Here is a 23,983-nt window from a genome sequence, read left to right on the forward strand (position 1 = left end):
TACCTCTGCTGCAGAGGATAAGTTCATTAGAGGTACCAGCCTCATAAATCGGCAATTAACAACACCTCAGATTGCAGCCCAAATAAATACTTCACAGAGTTCAAGTAATAGACACATCTCAACATCAACTGTTCAGAGGAGACTGTCACGATCACTGTCTTCAAACTCCCTGTCATAAATTAGCCAAGGCACAGCGTGCATGTAATTCCACATCTTTAATGGAAGTGAAACCTTTCACAAAAACCAGGTAAACAGAAATCAACTGTGACGCAACTGTGGTGCACACAAACACTCACAGAAAATAATAATTACCCACAAACACAGGTGGGAAAACGGCTGCCTAAGTATGGTCCCCAATCAGAGACACCGATAAACAGCTGCCTCTGATTGGGAACCCTACTAGGCCAACAAAGAAATATAAACATAGATATGCCCACCCAAGTCACACCCTGACCTAACCAAATAGAGAATAAAAAAGGCTCTCTAAGGTCAGGGCGTGACAGAGACTGCATCAATCAGGCCTTCATGATCGAATTACTGAAAAGAAACCACTACTAAAGGACACCAATAATAAGAAAGACTTGCGGGACTATCATTTGTTTTTCAACAGGATAATGACCCAAAACACACCTCCAGGCTGTTTAAGGGCTATTTCACCAAGAAGGAGAGTGATGAGTGATAAACACTTTTTTGGTTACTACATGATTCCATATGTGTTATTTCATAGTTTTGACGTCATCACTATTATTCTACAATGTAGAAAACAGTAAAAATAAAGAAAAACCCATTGAGTAGGTGTGTCCAAACTTTTGACTGGTGCTGTATATGTATATACAATATACTATAGCCGTCCCAATACCAATCGCTGTGCTCTAGGGTTAGACTTCCCAAGGGCAGGAATCCAATATACTCACAGAGCTGTTATATTGGAAGACACAGCTGGGACACTTAGTAGACCCTTTTTGTTACAGTTTATTCTCCTGCCCTCACAGAAACATACCTCTGGGAACACGTCCAGTACTGCAGGACAGAAGCACAGAAGACATGCACAGACACGCAGTTGTCCCACATACCATTTCCTGAAATTACTGTTTGATATAATTCCTAAAAGTTTCTTAGAATTGCTTAAATTATTTATGTTATTGACAGTAACAGATGGATGTGAATGGATGACCTCAAAGCATGATTTCATATTTAAAATGGGTTGACACATTTTTTGCTTTAGTTCAGGTTTAGATAATGTATTATTAATTCAAAGCAGTGCAACATTAGTTAGGCTATTTAAATAGTTGCATTTGCATCAGAAAATTTTACTCATCAACTCACTGCATTCCTTGGAATCTTCAACATTTTTCTTCATAAAGGCATCAAAAAGATGTGGCCACCCGCTGTTATCCACTGTACAGGGAAATATGATAGTGAATGTTTTTATTTTTGTGCATACATTATGTGTGTGTTTTTGTGTGCAACTAAAATGTGTGAAGTTATAGACATACAGGTAACTGCCAAAAGAAACACTAGCATAAAACGTTGGACCACCACGAGCCGCCAGAACAGTTTCAATGCACCTTGGCATAGATTCTACAAGTGTCTGGAACTCTATTGGAGGGATGCGACACCATTCTTCCACGAGAAATTGAAAAAAAGTCTATACTTTACCCCAGGATACCCATTATGGGTGGTAACTATAGAAACAAGGTAGCTTTATTCACGTCGGGAATTTAGCGAAACAAGATTTCTATATACATGTCAGCAGAATTTAGTGAAAAGTGTCAGCCTATTTGCAACACACCTTGTTATTGCGTTTCCATGTTAGTTGTTGTGTGTTGCACTTTCATTCAGTAGTGTCTATGAATCACATGATTATGAAGGCCTAAATATATGAAAGCATGTATTCTTATTTTTTATTTATGTAGCTCTGGCCTTGTGATGTACTTGTCTATTAATGATATGTATTATGTCATGTTTTATGTTTTATGTGGACCCCAGGAAGAGTATCTGCTGCATTAGCTAATTGGGGATCCTAATAAAATGCTAAATACCATAATTTAGTGTTTTGTTGATTACTTACTTAACTCAGGAGCCACACCTGTGTGGAAGCACCTGCTTTCAATATACTTTGGATCTTTATTTACACAAGTGTTTCCTTTATTTTGTCAGTTACCTATAAGTTTGTTGTTTGTTCATATTTGATGTGACTAGATCCCTCAAACTTAACTCTGGACCTCGAAGCCAGTTCTCCTGCTTTTTTCATTGTTCCCCTCTAATCAAGGACTAATTTAGACCTGTGACACCAGGTGGGTGCAATTAATTATCAGGTAGAACAGAAAACCTGCAGGCTCTGGACCTCGTAGTGTAAGAGTTGAATACCCCTGGACTAGATGCTTGATGACTATCTCAGAGCAGATGCATTGCAGCAGAAATAATTGTCTTCTAAATGCTATCTTATTTCCACCACCCCTGCCCTCCCTCCCACTTCAACTAGGGAGGCAGGTACCCTAGTGGTTAGAGCCAGTAATTGAGAGGTTGCTGGTTTGAATACCCGAGCCGACAAGGTGAGACATTTGTTGATGTGCCCTTGAGCAAGGAACTTAACCCTAATTTGCTCCAGGGACGCTGTACTACTATGGCTGACCCTGTAAAACAACACATTTCACTGCACCTATCTGGTGTGTGACAAAAACATACTGCACAATAACCATCTGTTTATACTCTTGTAGCTGCTGTTGTTCAAGGCTCACCGCAGTTCTCCTCATCAGCTCCGTTAGCGCAGTCCTGGACCCCATTGCAGTGGTAAAGCTGGGGCAGGCATACAGACAGGTTGCCACAGGGGAACTGGCCCAGTGGACAGACAGGGTTGAGGCTGCTGTCTGTGGAGGATTCTAAAGGAGACACTAAAACATCTCTTGATTCAATCCAAAAATACGTTAAAAGCCTTTTCGAGTAGCATGGACAAATTTCTAGTATCAATGGATAGAAGTAATGAAAAACAAGATAATGAAGTCAAATAGAAAATAGAGAAATCAAGACATATGAAATTAAAAATGTATGATAAATTGAAACATTGTATGAGCACAATGGCTTTGTAAATGGCCTGCTTGGAGGTAAACAAGTACAGCTAAGTGCACTTATTTGTCACTGTCATATTTCATGTAGAGACCATAGGTTTATTCTAAATTATGCAAGATATTTATTAGCTGAGTACCTATGGTTAAATATAGTGATTAAATAAAAACAAATGAATATGCTTTTTGAAATATGACAAATACACAGTCCTACATTAAAGACTTTGAATTAATAGATTATACATGACATCTATGATGATAGTTTTGCCTCCTTTCCAAGATGTCTGAGTTCGTGATGCTGTCAGGTCACATGACTGATGGAAGCTGTGCTTAGAACTCTGACTGATCTGCCACCACTCGTGTGACCTCACATCCTCAAGACGTCACGCAGGTTCCCCTGTGTTCCCCCACATTCCCCATGGTGGCAGTGGAACAGCTCCGGGGTTGGATGAAGTTTTTTTTCTGAATTATTACAACATTTTTCCACATTTCATCTGTATCTAAAAAACAAGACATTATAAAAGTCCACTTTACAGTTCATTGGTTTGAATTTGTACATTTGAACTGAGTTACCCAAGGGAATGAAGCCATTAGACAGTTTCACACTTTTACTACTGTACATTTCATTTTACACAATGTGCATCCTACATGTGATGCTCTGCATAATCACAAGCATAACACCACTCCATGGGGTAACTCTTTCAACTGTTTAATTTCCCTCATGCTCAAAGGGTTAGTTCAAATGCTGACTTGAATATTTAAATATACACTTCACATTAAAATGTGCAGACAATAAATCTTGCATTTTGTAACTTTGAAATTAAGACCAACAGTCTCAGGTCATTTGAATAGTCTTGTAGACTGTAATTGTATGTGGAGAATTTGTGATCTGTCTCAGTGTTCAAAGATTGTGGTTCGTTCTATCATACATTGCTTCTGTTCAGTGCAGTTACTAAATGTGGGTCTTGCATAAGTGCTTGTCATAAAACAACAGCAAGTCATTCCATGTTTAACACTATTTCACAATCTGGAAACAAACACAGCAAAATATGCAACAAGGTTAATCTAAACCAAACAGATGTAGCAAATAAATTGCTACAAAAAGCAAACATTGCAACAAATGGCTGCTTGCTTGTAATCACACTGTGAAAATCTCTACCCACCTGCTGCTTGGGTGAACCACCACCAATGAATACGTGTATGATATTTGAATCTGTATCTAAATTAGTTTACGTCTACTCTAGAGAAACCCTATTGTGTTCAGAAATGCTATGTGGCATTTTGTGGGAGATGTCATACTTAAAATAAATAATAATAATTAAAAAAATTACAATAATAAATATATACTGTACCAGTCAAAAGTTTGGACACACCTACTCATTGAAGGGTTTTTATTTATAAGTACTATTTTCTACATTGTAGAATTATAGTGAAGACATCAAAACTATCAAATAACACACATGGAATCATGTAATAACCAAAAAAGTGATAAAACAAATCAAAATTTATTTTAGATTTTAGATTCTTGAAAGTAGCCACCCTTGGCCTTGATGACAGCTTTGCACACTCTTGGCATTCTCTCATCCAGCTTCAAGAGGAATGCTTTTCCAACAGTCTTGAAGGAGTTCCCACATATGCTGAGCACTTGTTGGCTGCTTTTCCTTCACTCTGTGATCCAAATCGTCCCAAACCATCTCAATTGGGTTGACGTTGGGTGATTGTGGAGGCCAGGTCATCTGATGCATCACCATCACTCTCCTTCTTGGTCAAATAGAAAAACAAATGATAGTCCCACTGTCACGTCCTGGCCAGTATATAAGGTTAATTGTTTTGTAGTTTGGTCAGGGCGTGACAGAGGGTATTTGTTTTATGTGGTTCAGGATGGTGTGTTTGGTTTAAGGGTGTTTGATTTAGTATTTCCGGGGTTTTGGTTTATAGTCTATGTGTATATATTTCTATGTCTAGTCTGGTGAGTGTGTTTCTATGTTTATTAATTGGGGTTGGGACTCTCAGTTGAAGGCAGGTGTTGTCTATCTGCCTTTGATTGAGAGTCCCATAATTAAGGGTGTGTTTGTGTTTGTGATTTGTGGGTGATTGTTCTGTGTTCAGCCCTAGGCTTTGCCAGACTGTTTGTTGGTTGTTCGTGCATTCTCGTGCTTTGTTATTTTGTATTCATTTTGGAAAGTTAATAAATCTCAAAATGAGCATACACGTACCTGCTGCATTTTGGTCCTCATTCACCGACGACAACCGTGACACCCACTAAGCGCAAACCAGATGGGATGGCGTATCGCTGCAGAATCCTGTGGTAGCCATGCTGGTTAAGTGTGCCTTGAATTCTAAATAAAACACAGACAGTCACCAGCAAAGCACCCCCACACCATCACACCTCCTCCTCCATGCTTCACGGTGGGAACCGCAAATGCGGAGATTATCCGTTCACCTACTCTGTGACTCACAAAGACACGGCGTTTGGAACCAAAAATCTCAAATTTGGACTCATCCAACCAAAGGACATATTTCCACCGGTCTAATGTCCATTGCTCGTGTTTCTTGGCCCAAGCAAGTCTCTTCTTATTATTGGTGTCCTTTAGTAGTGGTTTCTTTGCAGCAAATTGACCACCAAGGCCTGATTCACACAGTCTCCTCTGAACAGTTGATGTTGAGATGTGTCTGTGACTTGAACTCTGTGAGGTGCAATCTGAGGTGCATTTAATTCACGATTTCTGAGGCTGGTACCTCTAATGAACTTATCCTCTGCAGCTAAGGTAACTCTGGGTCTTCCTGTCCTGGGGTGGTCCTCACGAGAGCCAGTTTCATCATAGCACTTGATGGTTTTTGCGACTGCACTTGAAGAAACTTTCAAAGTTCTTGAAATGTTCCACATTGACTGACCTTCATGTCTTAAAGTAATGATGGACTGTCATTTCTCTTTCCTTATTTGAGCTGTTCTTGCCATAATATGGACTTGGTCTTTTACCAAATAGTGCTATCTTCTGTTTATCATCCCTACCTGACAGACTGTCTCAAACGCATTAAGGACAGAAATTACACAAATGAACTTAACAAGGCACACCTGTTAATTGAAATACATTCCAGGTGACTACCTCATGAAGCTGGTTGAGAGAATGCCAAGAGTGTACAAAGCTGTCATCAAGGCAAAGGGTGGCTACTTGAAGAATCTCAAATATAAAATGTAATAGTTTTCATAGAAAATAGAAAAAATAAAGAGAAACCCTGGAATGAGTAGATGTGTCCCAACTTTTGACTGGTACTGTGTATAATCTTTATTTCAACAGAGAGTCATGCTTAGACCCAGGTCTCTTTCACAGATAATCCCTGCATACACATTAATATAGATCAATACACATCAATATAAACTACACACATCACTATACCCCATCAATATACACTTAAATATTCACATCAATACACAAAAAGCAAAACACATTCATAGAAAACACATTTTTCAGTAACAATGTGCTCAATGAGCTTTTTGAATTTCCCTAGAGAAACCAATTAATCCAACTTTAGAGAGCCTTGGAGACCATTCCACAAGCAAGGTGCAAAAAAACGAAAAGTGGAGACTGGGTCTGGTATCTCATACGTCTATAACAATGACGTAAGGTACGGTGGAAGTTCATGCTCGAGGGCTTTAGAAACAAAAAGAGTGCAATGCATCGATCTACGACACTTCAAAGAGGGCCAGCCTACTTTCTGATACAGAATACAATGCTGAACCTATCGTCCGTAATAAAGCGTAGTGCGTTATGATAAACTGCGTCCAATGGCTTCAATACAGTGGCAGCTGCATTTATATATTTCAACAATATCGCTATAACCAGTCTATAACCAATACGTTTACTGCTATTTAATGAAAAGCATGGCCTATTCCAATAAAAGAAGCCCATTTAAATTCTTAATTTCTTAACTCAACAAATTTCTTAACAAATGTCTTAATCCTTAAGAGTCTATTGACGTACCCGTGCGTCAATCTAAGTAACAGAATAAAATATTCCCCATCCAAATATGTCAGTTTAAGCTAAATATATAAAAGAATTTGCATGGGCTGCATCTCAAATCCACCACATCTACATATGTCAGATTTCCGCATCTCCGGTGGAAGGTGGCAGAATTACAGCCAATGACATATATAAACCCTGGATTGCTGAAACTATGTCTTGGCCATTGAGAGGCTTTGAAGCCACTTGTCTGTTATACTGGAACTCTTCATTGCTTAACTAATTCATCAAATTTCTTAACTAATTTGTTAACTAACTCACTTATTGGACTAATGCAAAAAATATATAATGTAATGTTATGGGTCAATGCCCCCATTCTACTCAGGAGGGATATTCATATATTATTTAGTAGACGTTAACAGGCAATTCAAACCTGTGTATGTTAGCACAAATAAGCTGTACTTTCAGTGTCATCCAATAGCACTTTGATTCCCTTTCCTAATTTTCACTAACGAGAATGAAGTGCACATGATTCATAGAAGCAGGATAATCACTGATTTTGTCAATGTCTGAATCCCAGTCTATACAGTTATTATCCTATTATTGATACCAAAATTAAATGACTTACCTATGACAGCTGTCAGAGAAAGATAACCGAAGATGCATAGAGGGTGCATTATAGGAGCAGTAACGAGATGCATCTCTCTTTCTGTAATCCTGATCCAAGTGATCGCAAGTGAGGATGAGGCTCCACTGCGCTGACTCCACCAGCTTTTGGTGTCAGATCTCTCAAACACATAGCCTCTTGCATTTAAGTGTGTGCTGCATACACACACTCTCTATCTCTCATTTTACTCTCTCTCTCTCTCACTCACTCACTTACTCATTCTCTGTCTCACACACACACACACACACACACACACACACACACACACACACACACACACACACACACACACACACACACACACACACACACACACACACACACACACACACACACACACACACGGCTGAACATTTGCTTATACAATAACTCTGCCAATGTGCAAAAAAAAAGAGAACAATACAACAATAGCCATTATTGGTTATTGATCATCTCTTGACTACGTCCTGCCTGGGTACTGTACATTGCATCTGTCTGATCAATCACTGTTTATACCTTGGATTGGTGCTGAGATTTCAGGTGCAGCTCATACAGAAAATTGTTTCATTTATTGTCTGGATGAAATCCAATATCTGATTCAAAAACTAAGTGAGGTGATCACGGTGTGTCATCATAGAAAAGAAAGGAGTGCAATGAAACCTTACAATTCTCTCTCAACTGAGAAACAATTGATATCAATAATACATTTTTTTTTAAACTAAACTAAATCTATATTTTTGATGGAATCATATTATTCACCAGATGCAAGAATGAGAAACCATGCCTCTTGTATCAGGTGAAATTCTGTTTCAGATTCAACACAAATATACTGTACAGTATTTCAAACGGAACCTACAGAGTGTTTTGTATTTCTGTAGTTTTGAGCTACTTTATTACAAAATCTGACATTACATTTGGGTTTACAATGATTTTTTACTGTAGTTATTTTACTTAAACACCACCACCTATCAAGAGTGCTGGGCAGGGCACATTTTTACACACCTTCAGATATGACATCGGTTATGTCTACGTAATCATTCATCGACAAGCTAACTAGCAGCATGCTAAAGAAGTAAACCAAAACGTTCCCTTGTATTTTGAGTAAATATTGAGCTTTCATTTACCCCATTTTAATTATCTAGCTTACTTTAGGAACAATGCCAAAGATCGTCTCACAAAGTGCTGTTTGTTCAGACACCCGAGATCGAGAGGAATATGATGATGGAGAAAAGCCTCTTCATTATTATTGTTTGTGTGGGCAAATGGTGTTGGTTCGAGGTGAGTAGCTAGCTAACTATTTAGCAGCTATCCAACTAGCTAGCAAAGTTGGCTAGCTAGCTAACGCTCATATTCAATCATTCATAAACAATGTTTAATCAATGTGTGTAGTAGCATTATGCGTAGAAATTTCTGTATTTTGTCTGTAATCAAGAATAAATTGGCAGAGAGCTAGCTACCTAGCTTTAAACACACTAACGTCCTGGGCCCGGTTTCCCAATAGCAATGGAATTTAGGATTACAAGTGGTTTAACAATGCATTTTTCCTACAACAGCTGAAGATATTACATACATTTCCCAAAACACCATGCATAGAAAATGTTTGCACTTCTTTGAGGCATGTGTCGATACTGATGTTTTATTTTTTTCGAAAGAAAGGTAACACTTCTCTCGGATCAGCTTTCTCCGTTCAAATCTTACCTTAACATTAGAATTATTCCACAATACTGTCGATGGATCAGCTCCTACAAAGTCATTATTACCTATGGCTTCAAATATTGAGGAGCTTATTCTAATGCTTATCCTATAAGAATTCATTAGATCAAGATTGTTAAAGCCAATTTATGCTTGATCTGGCAGGGTGGTCCAGAGGCTCCGTACAGAGGGTGTGACCCAATTGCAGAGCTCCCGAAGGCTTGTGGAGATCAAATCGAGCTCCATACAAGCCAATTTATGCTTACTCCAGCAATGTGATCTGGAGGCTCCGTATGGAGGGTTTGACACAATTGCAGAAGCTTGCGGAGGCCAAATCGAGCTCCGTACCTCATTGTCGTGTGCCTCTCAAATTTTGTAACAATGCGGAGGGCTCCGTATAACTTCACATTGACATCATTGGTTGACAGTAGGTGGGGCTGTACATCCTGTATTAACACAAACATGGAGAACTTTGACGAAAGGCTATCAGAACAAGTTCACAAATAAAAAAACATATTTATGGTACTTTAGCAGGGATTTCAAAGACAAACATTTGTTTGAACTCCTGAAAAGAGATCAGGGAGGTTATGGGGATAGATGCGGTTAAGAGGTCAATGGAATTGTCATAAATGTTGCCGTGTTGAATTGACCAAAACACAGCAGGAATGTGGATACTCATCCTTTTAATATTTTAGAGCAAAGTATACACAGAAAACAATAAACACGAATGACTCCAGACAGGCTACTTACAAAATCATAGCAGTGTTAACACAACCATCCACAAACCCAAGTGACAAACATACTCCTAAATATATGACTCCCAATCAGGAACAACGATAACCAGCTGTCCCTGATCGGGAGCCACACAGACCAACATAGAACACCCAGAACAAACATACACAGATATCTTCTGCCACGTCCTGACCAAAATACTTCACAACTACACCCTCTGCTGGTCAGGACGTGACAGGAATGCAGACCGTGGGGGATAGGATGCTGGATTGGCACACATTCACAAATCTGATCTAACAATGTTGATATTTGTCAAATCCGACAGGATTTATGTATTGTAACTCACCCACGATGTGGTTACTAAAATCCGATTAGGATGTTTTTGCTGCATAACATTTAGAACTTGACTGCTAAAAGCTAACTACGATTTCTAAAAGCTGGTAGCATAGTTAGCATACAGAAGTAGGTTGTGGTAGTCAAAGTGACATGAATATGTATTGGGGTTGACATCCATACAAGTTTTATACTCAGATTGTTACCACAACATAGTGGGAAATACATGTATAAACAATAGCCTAAATGTAGGCACATTTTGCTGGGGAGATTTGGGATGGAGATGCAGGTGGGAAAAAAGGTGCAGTCTTTTTACTTCTTGCTATCTTGGCTGAGCTCCTATGTCAAGAACTGGGAAACGGGCTCTAACATCTCAGAAGAGTAAAGGACTTGTCTTTTCATTCAGACAGTTGCTTGTAACTAGCTGGATAGCTATAGAGATTAGCCCTGAATCACTACTGTAGGAGTGGTGCGGTGCAGACCAATTTATTGGCTGCGTATGACAGCTCTCCGAAACGCAAGAAGTATGAATGCTCTGATTTCTGCTGAGTTCATATCTCAGTAAATGCTTTATGGCCACTGCCATTGTCGGATTGACCATGCAGAGCCTTTTATGCACATTAGGCTACACATGAAATGCACGGAAAGGCTCGTACAGCATTTACTGTGATACTGGCCTCGACAGTGGTCAGGGCATTCATACTTCTTGCGCTTCATGGAGCAGAGCTGTTATGACGGAAGTTGTCAACAGGACCTCCCGCCCCCAACTACCATCAACCAATCTTGTAACGCAGAGCTATAAAGAGTCCTCCTCATTGTTCAAACATATGGGAGGCGCAAAGTGATGCGGTACAGAGCTCAATTTGGCCTCTGCACGCCTCTTGAGGCTCCACAATTGCATCAAACCCTCCACACGACGCCTCCAGATCGCATTTCCAGAGCAAGCATAAATTGGCTTTGAGTGTACAAAACATTAGGAACACCTGCTTTTTCTGTGGCAGACTGACCAGGTGAATCCAGGTGAAAGCTATGATCCCTTATTGATGTCACCTTGTCAAGCTTGAATCAACTTTAATCAGTGTCGATGAAGGGGAGGAGACAGAAAGATTAAGCCTTGAGACAATTGAGATATGGATTGTGTACTGTATGTGTCCCATTCAGAGCGTGAATGGGCAAGACAAAATATTTTTTGCCAAAACTGAGATACAGAAAATATGTTTTTGGCCGTGCTACAGATGTCCATATCTGTCTCCTAATACTAGTAAAGGCCCAATACACTACTTTTGTAAAAAAAATATATCATATTTTAATATAAATATATATTTTTTATTCTGATTTCTCAGGGGGTGCTGCAGCACCCTCAGAACCCTACTTCCCGCGACTATACTGACAAATACTGTTGGGTGCAACTGTGATAAAGCCGGTTAAAATAGTGTACAGTACACTGTACAGTAAGTGTATATTTTGCATTTATGAAATTATTTTGATGTGATATGAAAGTTAAGGGCTTTATGTTTCTAGAACCACATCGCAATTGAGAATCGATTCACGTTTAGATTGAGTATTAGGCTGTCAGAGTCAGTCTACCTCTGAAAATAACAATAAGTATTCTGAATCAGGGGAGGATGGAAAACAATCCAGACCTTTTTTATGCATGTTTTTATTTTATTTTTTATTATTCAGATTTCGATCCTTTAAAAAAAATCTAAAATAATTGTTTTAAAGTGTGGATTGTTATCCATTCTCCCCTGATTGAAAATAAAACAAATGTATTGCCATGGTATGCTTGGCTCAATAGCTATTTATGAGATAAATCCATATCCAATACAAAACTAATTTTACCTCAGTGCCGAACAGAACCATATACCTACCGTCTCTCTGAAAAGTTGATTAAACAATGGACAGATTTGATGAATCTGGCCCGGGGTACACCGGGCTATGGCCCTTCCTATGACGTACAGTATATAAACCCTGGATTGCTGATGCTATGTTTTGGCCATGGAGAGGCTTTGAAGCCAACAGTTAGCCATAATGGTAATACTCAGAAACAAACTCTTCCATAGGAATGAATGGAATTCTACAGTATTTCATTTAAAGTTTCAAGGACAGAATTACATGTATTCAAGTATTTTGTATTGTAGTGGGGACAGTAACTTTCAAAAAATTATACTTTAAAGAAAATGTTTTTATATCTTTTATTGTTTTTATGTTTAGCTCACATAATTTAAAAGTATGCACTAAAGTGTCTGTTAGAATAAATTTGACAAAAACAAATGTATACATTAATAAATGCATTTCTATAGCTTCCAAAATATATTTTTTGGGGGAGAGCCATAATGGAGGTGCGGTGGCTTCAACACAGCACACCCTGTCTGTCATCTAGTGTATATATAAATCATTGGGCCCGTCATGTCATCGGGCGAAAGCGGAGAGGGAGGAGTGCCCTTCTCAAATCGACCAGTAATCTGCCCTGCTTGGTATGTTGTTATCAAGGCAGCATGGTGCATCGTCCATAAAATAAATGTTTTAATTTTCAAACAAGTTTTCGTTGGGAAGGCACATAAAGCGTTTTTATCAAAAGCAATCACTTTTGCATGTGAAAACAGAATCATACTCAAAAAACAGTTTCACTCTTTCTGTCTATGTGTGTGCGTGTTAGAGATTTAACTTTGAGTTGTTTAATTTAATCTCCAGCCTTGATGTCTATGCAAGTCATTTACCCAACCCTGAAGTGATTATGTTGCTGGCTGGATGAACAGGTGCTCAGAAACAATGTAGATGATTATACATTGTCTGTTTAATTTTCTTCAGAGAGAAATTGCTGACTCATATGCCCAGATTGCTAAAGTGATTGAGAAGCAGTTGGAAAGAAAGAGGATGAGCAAGAAGAGACTACAAGAGCTGGTGAGGATTCCAATCCCACTTCTGCCAAGTGATTGAGTATTTCAGACACAGTTGCTCAGTGTACACACCAACAGAAAACTGTATTCTGTGTTGGTCATACACGTCAAGATTATACATGTAACGCTTCAACCTGCAACTAGTGCCAAATGTCAATTTCTGGTGAAGGTGCTGCTCTGTTTGAAACATTTGATGGCCTCTTGCCAGGTAGAGTAGCTTGCTTTTGACTGACTCAAACTTTTGTCTGTCTCTACGGTGAGCAATAGCACCTGGAGCATCCCTCCTGAGATAGACATTGATTCTCCTTCAAATGTTTGTTAATCCCGTGAGGTTATCCATCCATCAAATGTTGCATGTTGTTAAGGACCATGTGGCTCTGGTCTTGTATGAAAGCAGCATTGAAGAATCTAAAGTTCACTGCACAAAGACTCCAGGTGGTGCATGATAATGTATGCTGTGCAGTAGACACCAGTTATCAAGCCTTTCACTTACAGCAATTTCCAGAGACAAATGTTGGATGAATTTCTGATGTTCTCTGTTTCATCCCTCAGCAGCAGTGGCAGTTAACAGCTTCATATCTCGCATCAAACTGTTAACAGTTTGATTTCACTTGGTTTGATATGATCAAAAGTATTTTAATATTAATTTAAACTATGCAAGAGAAATTGGTGACTTGGGAGATGATGTGTCAGGTGGACATACAAGACATTTGTGACACTGACAGGCACCACTGAACTTTACCACACTGCCAGATTAATTCAGAATGCTATAAAAGGTTTTCATGATGTATCTTACTGATGCTGTACAATAAGACAACTGAGATCAGCCTGCAAGTGGTTTCCAAACATGTCTATTAATGAGCATAAGGCAAATACAACCAATCATAATCCCCAGACAGGATTATACCAAGAGGACGGCATGAATTTTAAGTACCCTCTCTCTGCATGAGAGGAAGCAACCCTTGTTGAGCAGCCTATTGTTAATGGAAAAGGTTATCCCTACTCCAGCTGGGTTGGACTGGGACTCTTTTAAAAAGCAATGAGGATGTGACGCTCAGGAAGCCAGTCATGCACAGGTAATGAGAGCTGAGGAGGGCGGCTTCTCATTGTAAGTCTGAAACTCGGAGGGATCAAGTCTAAATTACTACTCTGCAATTGTGTATTAATAAGGAGTTTATACATTTAATCAATCTTATGTTTTTGATTAATCCCTGAAACCACTTCAGATTGTCTGGCTGTGTAAACTAATGCAGTAGGATAGGACTCATAGAAAAATAATTGCTTCAGGGTTATCCAGAGTTTGTATGGATGAAGGAAATTCACAAGTCACCTCACCCAATTAATGTAGAAAGATGATTGTTTAAAAGAATATTGCTTTTGAAAACAGACCTTATCCACTATTTACAGAACAGCCACAGGTTTAGTCATAGACTGCGTTGTGTGCCAATTTACAGGACATAGTTACAGTACATGCATGAACTTACAATAGGCTTATAAAAAGTATCCCCAAAGTATAAAAACCTACAATGTTACAATACATGTGATTATGATTGACAAAACAATAAAACATATATTGACAGATTTATAAACTTTATTTTGCAAACATGTGCATTTAGATTTTTTTATTCAGTAATTAATGGGATTGGAGTGTTCAGGTAGCAGCCTGTTTCCATCATTGGTAGGATGTTTTCGAAGAGGAAATATGAGTTTCTACACATGGTAAGACTTGACGTGGCAGAAACAGATGAAGAATTTACAGAGCTGGATTGCCACCTGGTGGTGTAAAGAAGTACATACATCCCTGTAATATATATATATATATATATATATATATATATATATATATATATATATATATATTTATGCTTTACCTTTATTTAACTAGGCAAGTCAGTTAAGAACAAATTCTTATTTTCAATGAGGGCCTAGGAACAGTGGGTTAACTGCCTTGTTCAGGGGCAGAACGACGGATTTTTACCTTGTCAGCTCAGGGATTCAATCTTGCAACCTTTCTGTTACTAGTCCAACGCTCTAACACTCTAACCACTAGGCTACCTGCCACCCCAATATGAGCAATGTGTAGATCAGTATTTAACATGGAACCAAACTACAGTAAGATTGTTTTATCCTCAGCCAAAATGTTAAGTACATTTAGCAGCATATTTGTACTGTAGGCCTATACCCTTCTTGTCTCCATATATCTACCAGCAGCAGACACCTAAGCATATCCCAAATTATGAAACATTAATCATAGAACGAAAGCAGTCTGGGCAATTCCATGTTGACAGAGTAACACTGAGACTCCAGTTTTTCACTTTAAAAATGTATGTCAAACAAAAAACAATCATTGCAAATTTAAAGCATACAACTAAACTCAGCAAAAAAAGAAATGTCCCTTTTTCAGGACCCTGTCTTTCAAAGATAATTTAAAAAAAATCTAAATAACTTCACATATCTTCATTGTAAAGGGTTTAAACACTGTTTCCCATGCTTGTTCAATGAACCATAAACAATTAATGAACATGCACCTGTGGAACGGTCGTTAAGACACTAACAGCTTACAAACGGTAGGCAATTAAGGTTATTGTTATGAAAACTGAGGACACTAAAGAGGCCTTTCTACTGACTCTGAAAAACACCAAAAGAAAGATGCCCAGGGTCCCTGCTCATCTGCGTGAACGTGCCTTAGGCATGCTGCAAGGAGGCATGAGGACTGCAGATGTGGTCAGGGCAATAAATTGCAATGTCCGTACTGTGAGACACCTAAGACAGTGCTACAGGGAGACAGGACGAACAGCTGATTGTCCTCGCAGTGGCAGACCACGTGTAACGACATCTGCACAGGATTGGTACATCCAAACTTGAAAATAAGGGAAAGCCGCACACTCTAAGAGCTCAGATGCAAAAATGTAATAACCTAATAACCAACGTTTCGACAGCAAAGCTGTCTTCATCAGGGTATCATCACAAACACTGCGAGATGAGTCATTTATATAGTGTCAAGAGACACACAGGTGTTTGTAATCATGGCCAAGTGTGGCCTAATATCATTGGTTAACTCAAATATTTAAAAAAATGGCATACAAAGAACATACAAAAAGACAAACAAATGGATAGCATACGATCATAGCATTTGTAGTCTAAAATGTATCTAACAAACAATTACAATGGCAAAATCACAATAATCACAAGAATGGCTTCAGATCAAAGTCTATATTGAGACCAAAGGGAGCAAGGGTCTTTAAATTAAAGATCCAGGCAGCCTCTCGTTTTAACAATAAATTATCAAGGTCACCCCCTCTCCTCGGGAGGGTGACATGTTCGATGCCAATATAACGCAGAGACGAAATCGAATGGTTTGCTTCCAAAAAGTGGGCTGCAACTGGGTAAGTTAAGTTTTTGCACCTAATGGTGCTACGATGCTCTGAGATACGTACTTTTAATTCACGCTTTGTTTTACCCACATCATTTTTACCACAAGGACAAGTTATAAGATAAATAACTGCCTTAGTGGAACACGTAAACATCCAAACTTAACACCTGCGGGACAGGTACAGGATGGCAACAACAACTGCCCGAGTTACACCAGGAATGCACAATCCCTCCATCAGTGCTCAGACTGTCCGCAATTGGCTGACAGAGGCTGGACTGAGGGCTTGTAGGCCTGTTGTAAGGCAGGTCCTCACCAGACATCACCGGCAACAACATTACCTATGGGCACAAACCCACCGTCGCTGGACCAGACAGGACTGGCAAAAAGTGCTCTTCACTGACCAGTTGCGGTTTTGTCTCACCAGGGGTGATGGTTGGATTCGCGCTTATCGTCGAAGGAGTGAGTGTTACACCGAGGCCTGTACTCTGGAGCGGGATCGATTTGGAGGTGGAGGGTCCATCATGGTCTGGGGCGGTGTGTCACAGCATCATCGGACTGAGCTTGTTGTCATTGCAGGCAATCTCAACTCTGTGCGTTACAGGGAAGACATCCTCCTCCCTCATGTGGTACCCTTCCTGCAGGCTCATCCTGACATGACCCTCCAGCATGACAATGCCACCAGCCATACTGATCATTCTGTGTATGATTTCCTGCAAGACAGGAATGTCAGTGTTCTGCCATGGCCAGCAAATAGCCCGGATCTCAATCCCATTGAGCACGTCTGGGACCTGTTGGATCGGAGGGTGAGGGCTAGGGCCATTCCCCCCAGAAATGTCCGGGAACTTGCAGGTGCCTTGGTGGAAGACTGGGGTAACATCTCACAGCAAGAACTGGCAAATCTGGTGCAGTCCATGAGGAGGAGATGCACTGCAGTACTTAATGCAGCTGGTGGCCACACCAGATACTGACTGTTACTTTTGATTTTGACCCCCCCTTTGTTCAGGGACACATTATTAAATTTCTGTTACTCACATGTCTGTGAAACGTGTTCAATTTATGTCTCAGTTGTTGAATCTTGTTATGTTTATACAAATATTTACACATGTTAAGTTTGCTGAAAATAAACGCAGCTGACAGTGAGAGGATGCTTCTTTTTTTTGCTGAGTTTATATGCACAAGAACTACTTTTAACAATTTCCACTGAAGATTTTACAAAAAACATTTACTTGAAGAACAGTGCAGATGCTCAGTTTGGTAAGAGGATGAAGGTTTGTGCTGTTTGTGCTGTCATTCTGTTACCAACCTTAGAGTTGTATGTTTTGTTCAACTTTTATTAGTTTACATTTTATTATAATTATTTTATTTTGTACAAATATGTGAAATAACTCAGTTCTGCCTAGAATAGATACATATCCCAGCAAATATGTGAGTCCAAGAACTGTCAGCTGTATAAGGAGGAACAGGGGTATGTTGAAATAAGAACTGTGTGGTGTTCAATACTGACAAGCTGTCATTCCTGACTTAATGGGGTATGTTCAATTGATCTGTTTTTATAGAACATGGGCTTGCCGAGGGGAGGAGAATGCATTATTGTCACCTTATAGCCACCCCAGCTGTAGTGACCAAGCTGGACATCCAAATTAGGTCATTACGATTGAATTACGTTATACATTTTGGAGACTTGTTTTACCATTGTGCTTTTAGTTCTGTAATGGTTTAATTTTATTTATTGTCTTTGTGGGGTTTTACTATCCTACTGTGTTGTTACCTGTGGCAGTTGATGATACTTTGATACTATGATGATCCTACTTTTCTTTACAACTGCTCAGCAGCATGTAATTAAATGTAAGATTTTTATCTCACAATTCCCCTTGGTGGCAGCATTAAGTCAAAGTTGTGTTCTGGATATTGATGAGCCTGTTCAAGGTTGAGCTGAAATTCTCACTCAGTTTAGTTTGCGTTTAGTATTCAAAGTGTTATCCAACCAAATAACTATACTGTACATTGAAAAACTAGTAGCAGAATCTTTGCAATGAAGTAAAACAAAATATAATTATGTTGGAATAGAAAACTCTACACATTATGAAAGAACATCAGGGCTAACCAACAGTGTTGTCAATCCTAAATGGCAGGATTTTTTGTTGTTGTTGCAACATTCGGTACTCAGCAGGATTTCATATTTACGTACCCATAATTGGCATGCCTGCAAATTCCAAACACAAGTAAGTTTTAAACTACATTTAAGCTTGAATGTGCACTAATCTGTCTTGATTAGAGTGGCAAAAATATGGTATCTTTCCCAAAATGTATGGCTTTTCCAAAAATCCCGGTTAGAAGATTCCCGGAATCAGGGGGGAAAAGAAGGAAATCCACAACCTGTAATCTCCTAGGAATTTTGGAAAAATTACTGGAGTTTTGCAACCTTATTCTTGTTTGCTTGGGTAAAAGCACCCGGGCCTTTGTAAAGTAACTTTCCCAATTCTCTGTATAAACAAGTAAAGGGGGAACATCATTTTTGGATCTGCGTATTCAATTTAAGCAAATGTATTTTGCATCGATTCTAAACAACTGCTTCATTTGACAATGTATACTTGGAGTTGATACATAATTCTACATTTACATTTTAGTCATTTAGCAGACGCTCTTATCCAGAGCAACTTACAGTACTGAATGCATACATTGCATATATATATTTTTTTATATATATTTTTTTGTTTTACTGGCCCCCCGTGGGAATCAAACCCACAACCCTGGCGTTGCACACACCATGCTCTACCAACTGAGCCACAGGGAAGATTCTACACAATCTGATGATATGCAAATCACAAGGTTTCATACACTATAGGTTACTTTTTACAGTATATAGTGTTATAGTGGAGTTTTGGTGATAGTTCTGTCTAATGGCAACTAGCACTACTACAACACCATTAGCTCTATGACCGTTTCAGTCAGTAATTCTCTGCTCTGCTGACTTTCATGCGTTTGTTATTTACTTTCTCTCCCTCCATTATTCTCCTCATCCCTGGGGAAGATCAGCTCTTATTCTATCTATCCTGCATTACAGGAAATAGTCATATCATCTATGTGGAGCGATGCTGCAGTGTATTAGTTGTGGGGATGATACTTCAGAGAAATATGACACGACGTAATTTTGCCATTATTGGCATGCATTACAAATCAGCACCAGGACATATAGACGAGATTACATGTAGGCTACACTGCATGACCTACAGGTTGAATGTCAGATCAATTCAACAGCGACTTGTGATGTGGGTTAGGCAATTTATATAATGGCTGTTAAACTGTGAAGAAAATACTGAAATCATGCCATAGTGTTAAATTGATGTACATTGATGTGTGACTGCCTCCAAATTTATCCAGTCCAGGTGTATGAGTCCTGCAGTTTTCCACTTTGTGTTCAAATGATTACGATTGTAGAAAACAGTTAAATTAAGATACAGTATATTTGGAGTGTCAATCAGAATCACCTTTATTCACCAGGTATATTTACACATACCCAGAATTTAGCTTGGTGATATGGTGCTGCTAGTGATAGACAACATTTAGAGACAGAAAACAGACAGCAAAGTTTAAACAAAGTTTACATACATTATATACAACTAGGTAGAGTGAGCATAAAGCTACAAGAGAATGAGCAGATATACAAATATACAGTGGGTATACGGTTGATATACAGTGGATGTACCAATTTACAGTATCAGTATGAATATATACAGTTGAAGTCGGAAGTTTACATGCACTTATGTTGGAGTCATTAAAACTCCACAAATTTCTTGTTAACAAACTATAGTTTTGGCAAGTCGGTTCGGACATCTACTTTGTGCATGACACAAGTCATTTGTCCAACATTTGTTAACAGACAGATTTTTTTCACTTATAATTCACAGTATCACAATTCCAGTGGGTCAGAAGTTTACATACACTAAGTTGACTGTGCCTTTAAACAGCTTGGAAAATTCCAGAAAATGATGTCATAGCTTTAGAAGCTTCTGATAGGCTAATTGACATAATTTGAGTCAATTAGAGGTGTACCTGTGGATGTATTTCAAGGCCTACCTTCAAACTCAGTGCCTCTTTGCTTGACATCATGTGAAAATCAAAAGAAATCAGCCGAGACCTCAGAAAACTTTTTGTAGACCTTCACAAGTCTGGTTCATCCTTGGGAGCAATTTCCAAATGCCTGAAGGTACCACGTTCATCTGTACAAACAATAGTATGCAAGTATAAACACCATGGAACCACACAGCCGTCATACCGCTCAGGAAGGAGACATGTTCTGTCTCCTAGAGTTGAACGTACTTTGGTGCGTAAAGTGCAAATCAATCCCAGAACAACAGCAAAGGACCTTGTGAAGATGCTGGAGGAAACAGGTACAAAAGTATCTATATCCACAGTAAAACGAGTCCTATGTTGACATAACCTGAAAGGCCACTTAGCAAGGAAGAAGACACTGCTCCAAAACCGCCATAAAAAAGCCAGACTGTGGTTTGCAACTGCACATGGGGACAAAGATGGTACTTTTTGGAGAAATGCCCTCTGATCTGATGAAATATAAATAGAACTGTTTGGCCATAATGACCAACGTTTTGTTTGAAGGAAAAAGGGGGAGGCTTGCAAGCTGAAGAACACCATCCCAACCGTAAAGCACGGGGGTGGCAGCATCATGTTGTGGGGCGTGCTTTGCTGCAGGAGGGACTGGTGCACTTCACAAAATAGATGGCATCATGAGGCAGGAAAATGATGTGAATATATTGAAGCAATATCTCAAGACATCAGTCTGGAAGTTAAAGCTTAGTCGAAAATGGGTCTTCCAAATGGACAATGACCCCAAGCATACTTCCAAAGTTGTGCCAAAATGGCTTAAGGACAACAAAGTCAAGGTATTGGAGTGGCCATCACAAAGCCCTGACCTCAACCCTACAGACAATTTGTGGGCAGAACTGAAAAAGCGTGTGCAAGCAAGGAGGCCTGCAAACCTGACACAGTTACACCAGGAATTGTCCAAAATTCACCCAACTTATTGTGGGAAGCTTGTGGAAGGCTACCCAAAAAGTTTGACCCAAGTTCAACAATTTAAAGGCAATGCTACCAAATACTCTGAGTGTATGTAAACTTCTGACCCACTGGGAATGTGATGAAAGAAATAAAATCTGAAATAAATAATTCTCTACTATTATTCTGACATTTCACATTCTTAAAATGAAGTGGTGATCCTAACTGACCTAAAACAGGGAATTTTTACTAGGATTAAATGTCAGGAATTGTGAAAAACTGAGTTGAAATGTATTTGTATGTAAACTTCCGACTTCAATTGTATAAATGCAGAGAGATGGGCAGAGTGTAATGCAGTATAGTGCAGTTATATTGTGTACAGCATAGAGTGCATAGTCATTTAGTCTCTATGGGCCATATGGGCGGTTGGTGAGGGCTAAAGCCCGTGGGAAGACACTTTTCAGGAGGTAGGAGGTTTTGGTCATGAGTGACCTGACCTACCTGCAAGAGGTGAATTTTTGGAGGAGGGGGTGACCGAGGTGGGAGTTGTTGTCAATGATCTTTCCTGCACGCTTCCTTGCCCTGGAGTTGTGCAGGACCTTGATGAAGGGCAGATGGCAGCCGATGATCCTCTCTGCAGACCGGACAATGCGTTTCAGTTTGCCCTTGCAGAGGGTAGATGCAGACCCAAGCCAGACAGTGAAGGAGGAGTTGAGGATGGACTCAACGGTTGATGCGTAAAACTGGATCAGGATTGATTTTCTGAAGAAAACCACAATTTCCAAGGTTTTGTCTGTGTTGAGTTTCAGGTTATTGCTACTGCACCAGGCCACAAGCCGGATGGCCTCACCACAGTACATGGACTCATCGCCGTAGGTGACAGTGATGTAAATGTCTGTTAGAAATTTAGAAAGGAGTTCTAAAGATGCAACAACACAGGAGGTTAGTGGCACCTTAATTGGGCCGGACTGGCACGTGTAATGGCTGGAGCGGAATATGTGGAAAGGTATCAACAACATCAAAGAATACCATGCTATTGTTTGAGGAGAGTGCACAATTATGAACTTGAAAATGTATTAATAAACCAATTAGGCACATTTGGGCAGTCGAGATACAAAACTTTGAACAGATATACAATGGTTCCCTGGATCAGCCTAAAACTGTGCACATGCACTGCTGCCATCTAGTGGCCAAAATCTAAATTGCGCCTGGGTTGGAATAAAACATTATGGCCTTTCTCTTGCATTTCAAAGATGATGGTACAAAAAAGAACGCATGTTTTTTTCTTTGTATTATCTTTTACCAGATCTAATGTGTTATATTCTCCTACAATAATTTCACATTTCCACAAACTTCAAAGTGTTTCCTTTCAAATGGTATCAAGAATATGCATATCCTTGCTTCAGGTCCTGAGTTACAGGCAGTTAGATTTGGGTATGTCATTTTAGGTGAAAATTGAAAAAAAGGGTCCCATCCTTAAGAGGTTGGCAGAGCAGTGCTTTATTATGGACAGACTTCTCCCCATCTTCGCTACTGTTGTATCAATATGTTTTGACCATGACAGTTTACAGTCCAGGGTTACTACAGGCAGTTTAGTTACCTCAAAGCTCAATTTCCACATTATTTATTACAAGAGTTAGTTGAGGTTTAGGCTTTACTCAAATCCAGTGGCATGTCTTTAGTAAAGATTGAAAAAAGTAAGGGGCCTTGACAGTTGCCCTGGGCAATTCCTGATTCTACTTGGATTATGTTGGAAAAGCTTCTATTAAAGAACTCCCTCTGTGTTCTGTTAGACAGGTAACTCTTTCCCACAATATAGCAAGGGGTGTAAAGCCATAACACATACGTTTTACCAGCAGCAGTCTATAATCGAGAATTTTAAAAGCCGCACCGAAGTCTAACAAAACAGCTCCTACAATCTTTATATCATCAATTTCACTCAGCCAATCATCAGTCATTTGTGTAAGTGCTGTGCTTGTTGAATGTCCTTCCCTTTAAGTGTTCTGAAACTCTGTTGTCAATTTGTTTACTGTAAAATAGCATTGTATCTGGTCAAACACCATTTTTTCTAAAAGTTAACTAAGGGTTGGTAACAGGATGATTGGTCGGCTATTTGAGCGAGTAAAGGGTGCTTTACTATTCTTAGGTAGAGGATTTACTTTTGCTACCCTCCAGGCCTGAGGGCACACACTTTCTAGTAGGCTTAAATTGAAAATCTGGCAAATATGAGTGGCAATATTGTCAGCTATTATCCTCAGTAATTTTCC

At 39.3% G+C, this 23,983-nt stretch overlaps 1 protein-coding gene across 1 annotated transcript in view; it reads right to left on the bottom strand.

Annotated features, from left to right (window-relative positions):
* LOC115154544 (relaxin receptor 1-like) overlaps positions 1–7,733 on the bottom strand; it is a 42,296-nt gene extending 34,563 nt beyond the window's left edge. Inside the window, exons 1-4 of the mRNA XM_029700852.1 lie at positions 7,656–7,733; positions 2,742–2,894; positions 1,327–1,398; positions 915–1,020 (exon numbers count right to left, since the gene is read on the bottom strand). Of these exons, the coding sequence (XP_029556712.1) occupies positions 915–1,020; positions 1,327–1,398; positions 2,742–2,894; positions 7,656–7,728 (404 nt within the window). The 5' untranslated portion in view covers positions 7,729–7,733. The remainder of the gene's footprint in view (positions 1–914; positions 1,021–1,326; positions 1,399–2,741; positions 2,895–7,655) is intronic.
* Positions 7,734–23,983: the final 16,250 nt, after the last annotated feature.

The sequence above is a fragment of the Salmo trutta genome, chromosome 19, assembly GCF_901001165.1.
Source record: "Salmo trutta chromosome 19, fSalTru1.1, whole genome shotgun sequence".
Taxonomy (NCBI): Eukaryota; Metazoa; Chordata; class Actinopteri; order Salmoniformes; family Salmonidae; genus Salmo; species Salmo trutta.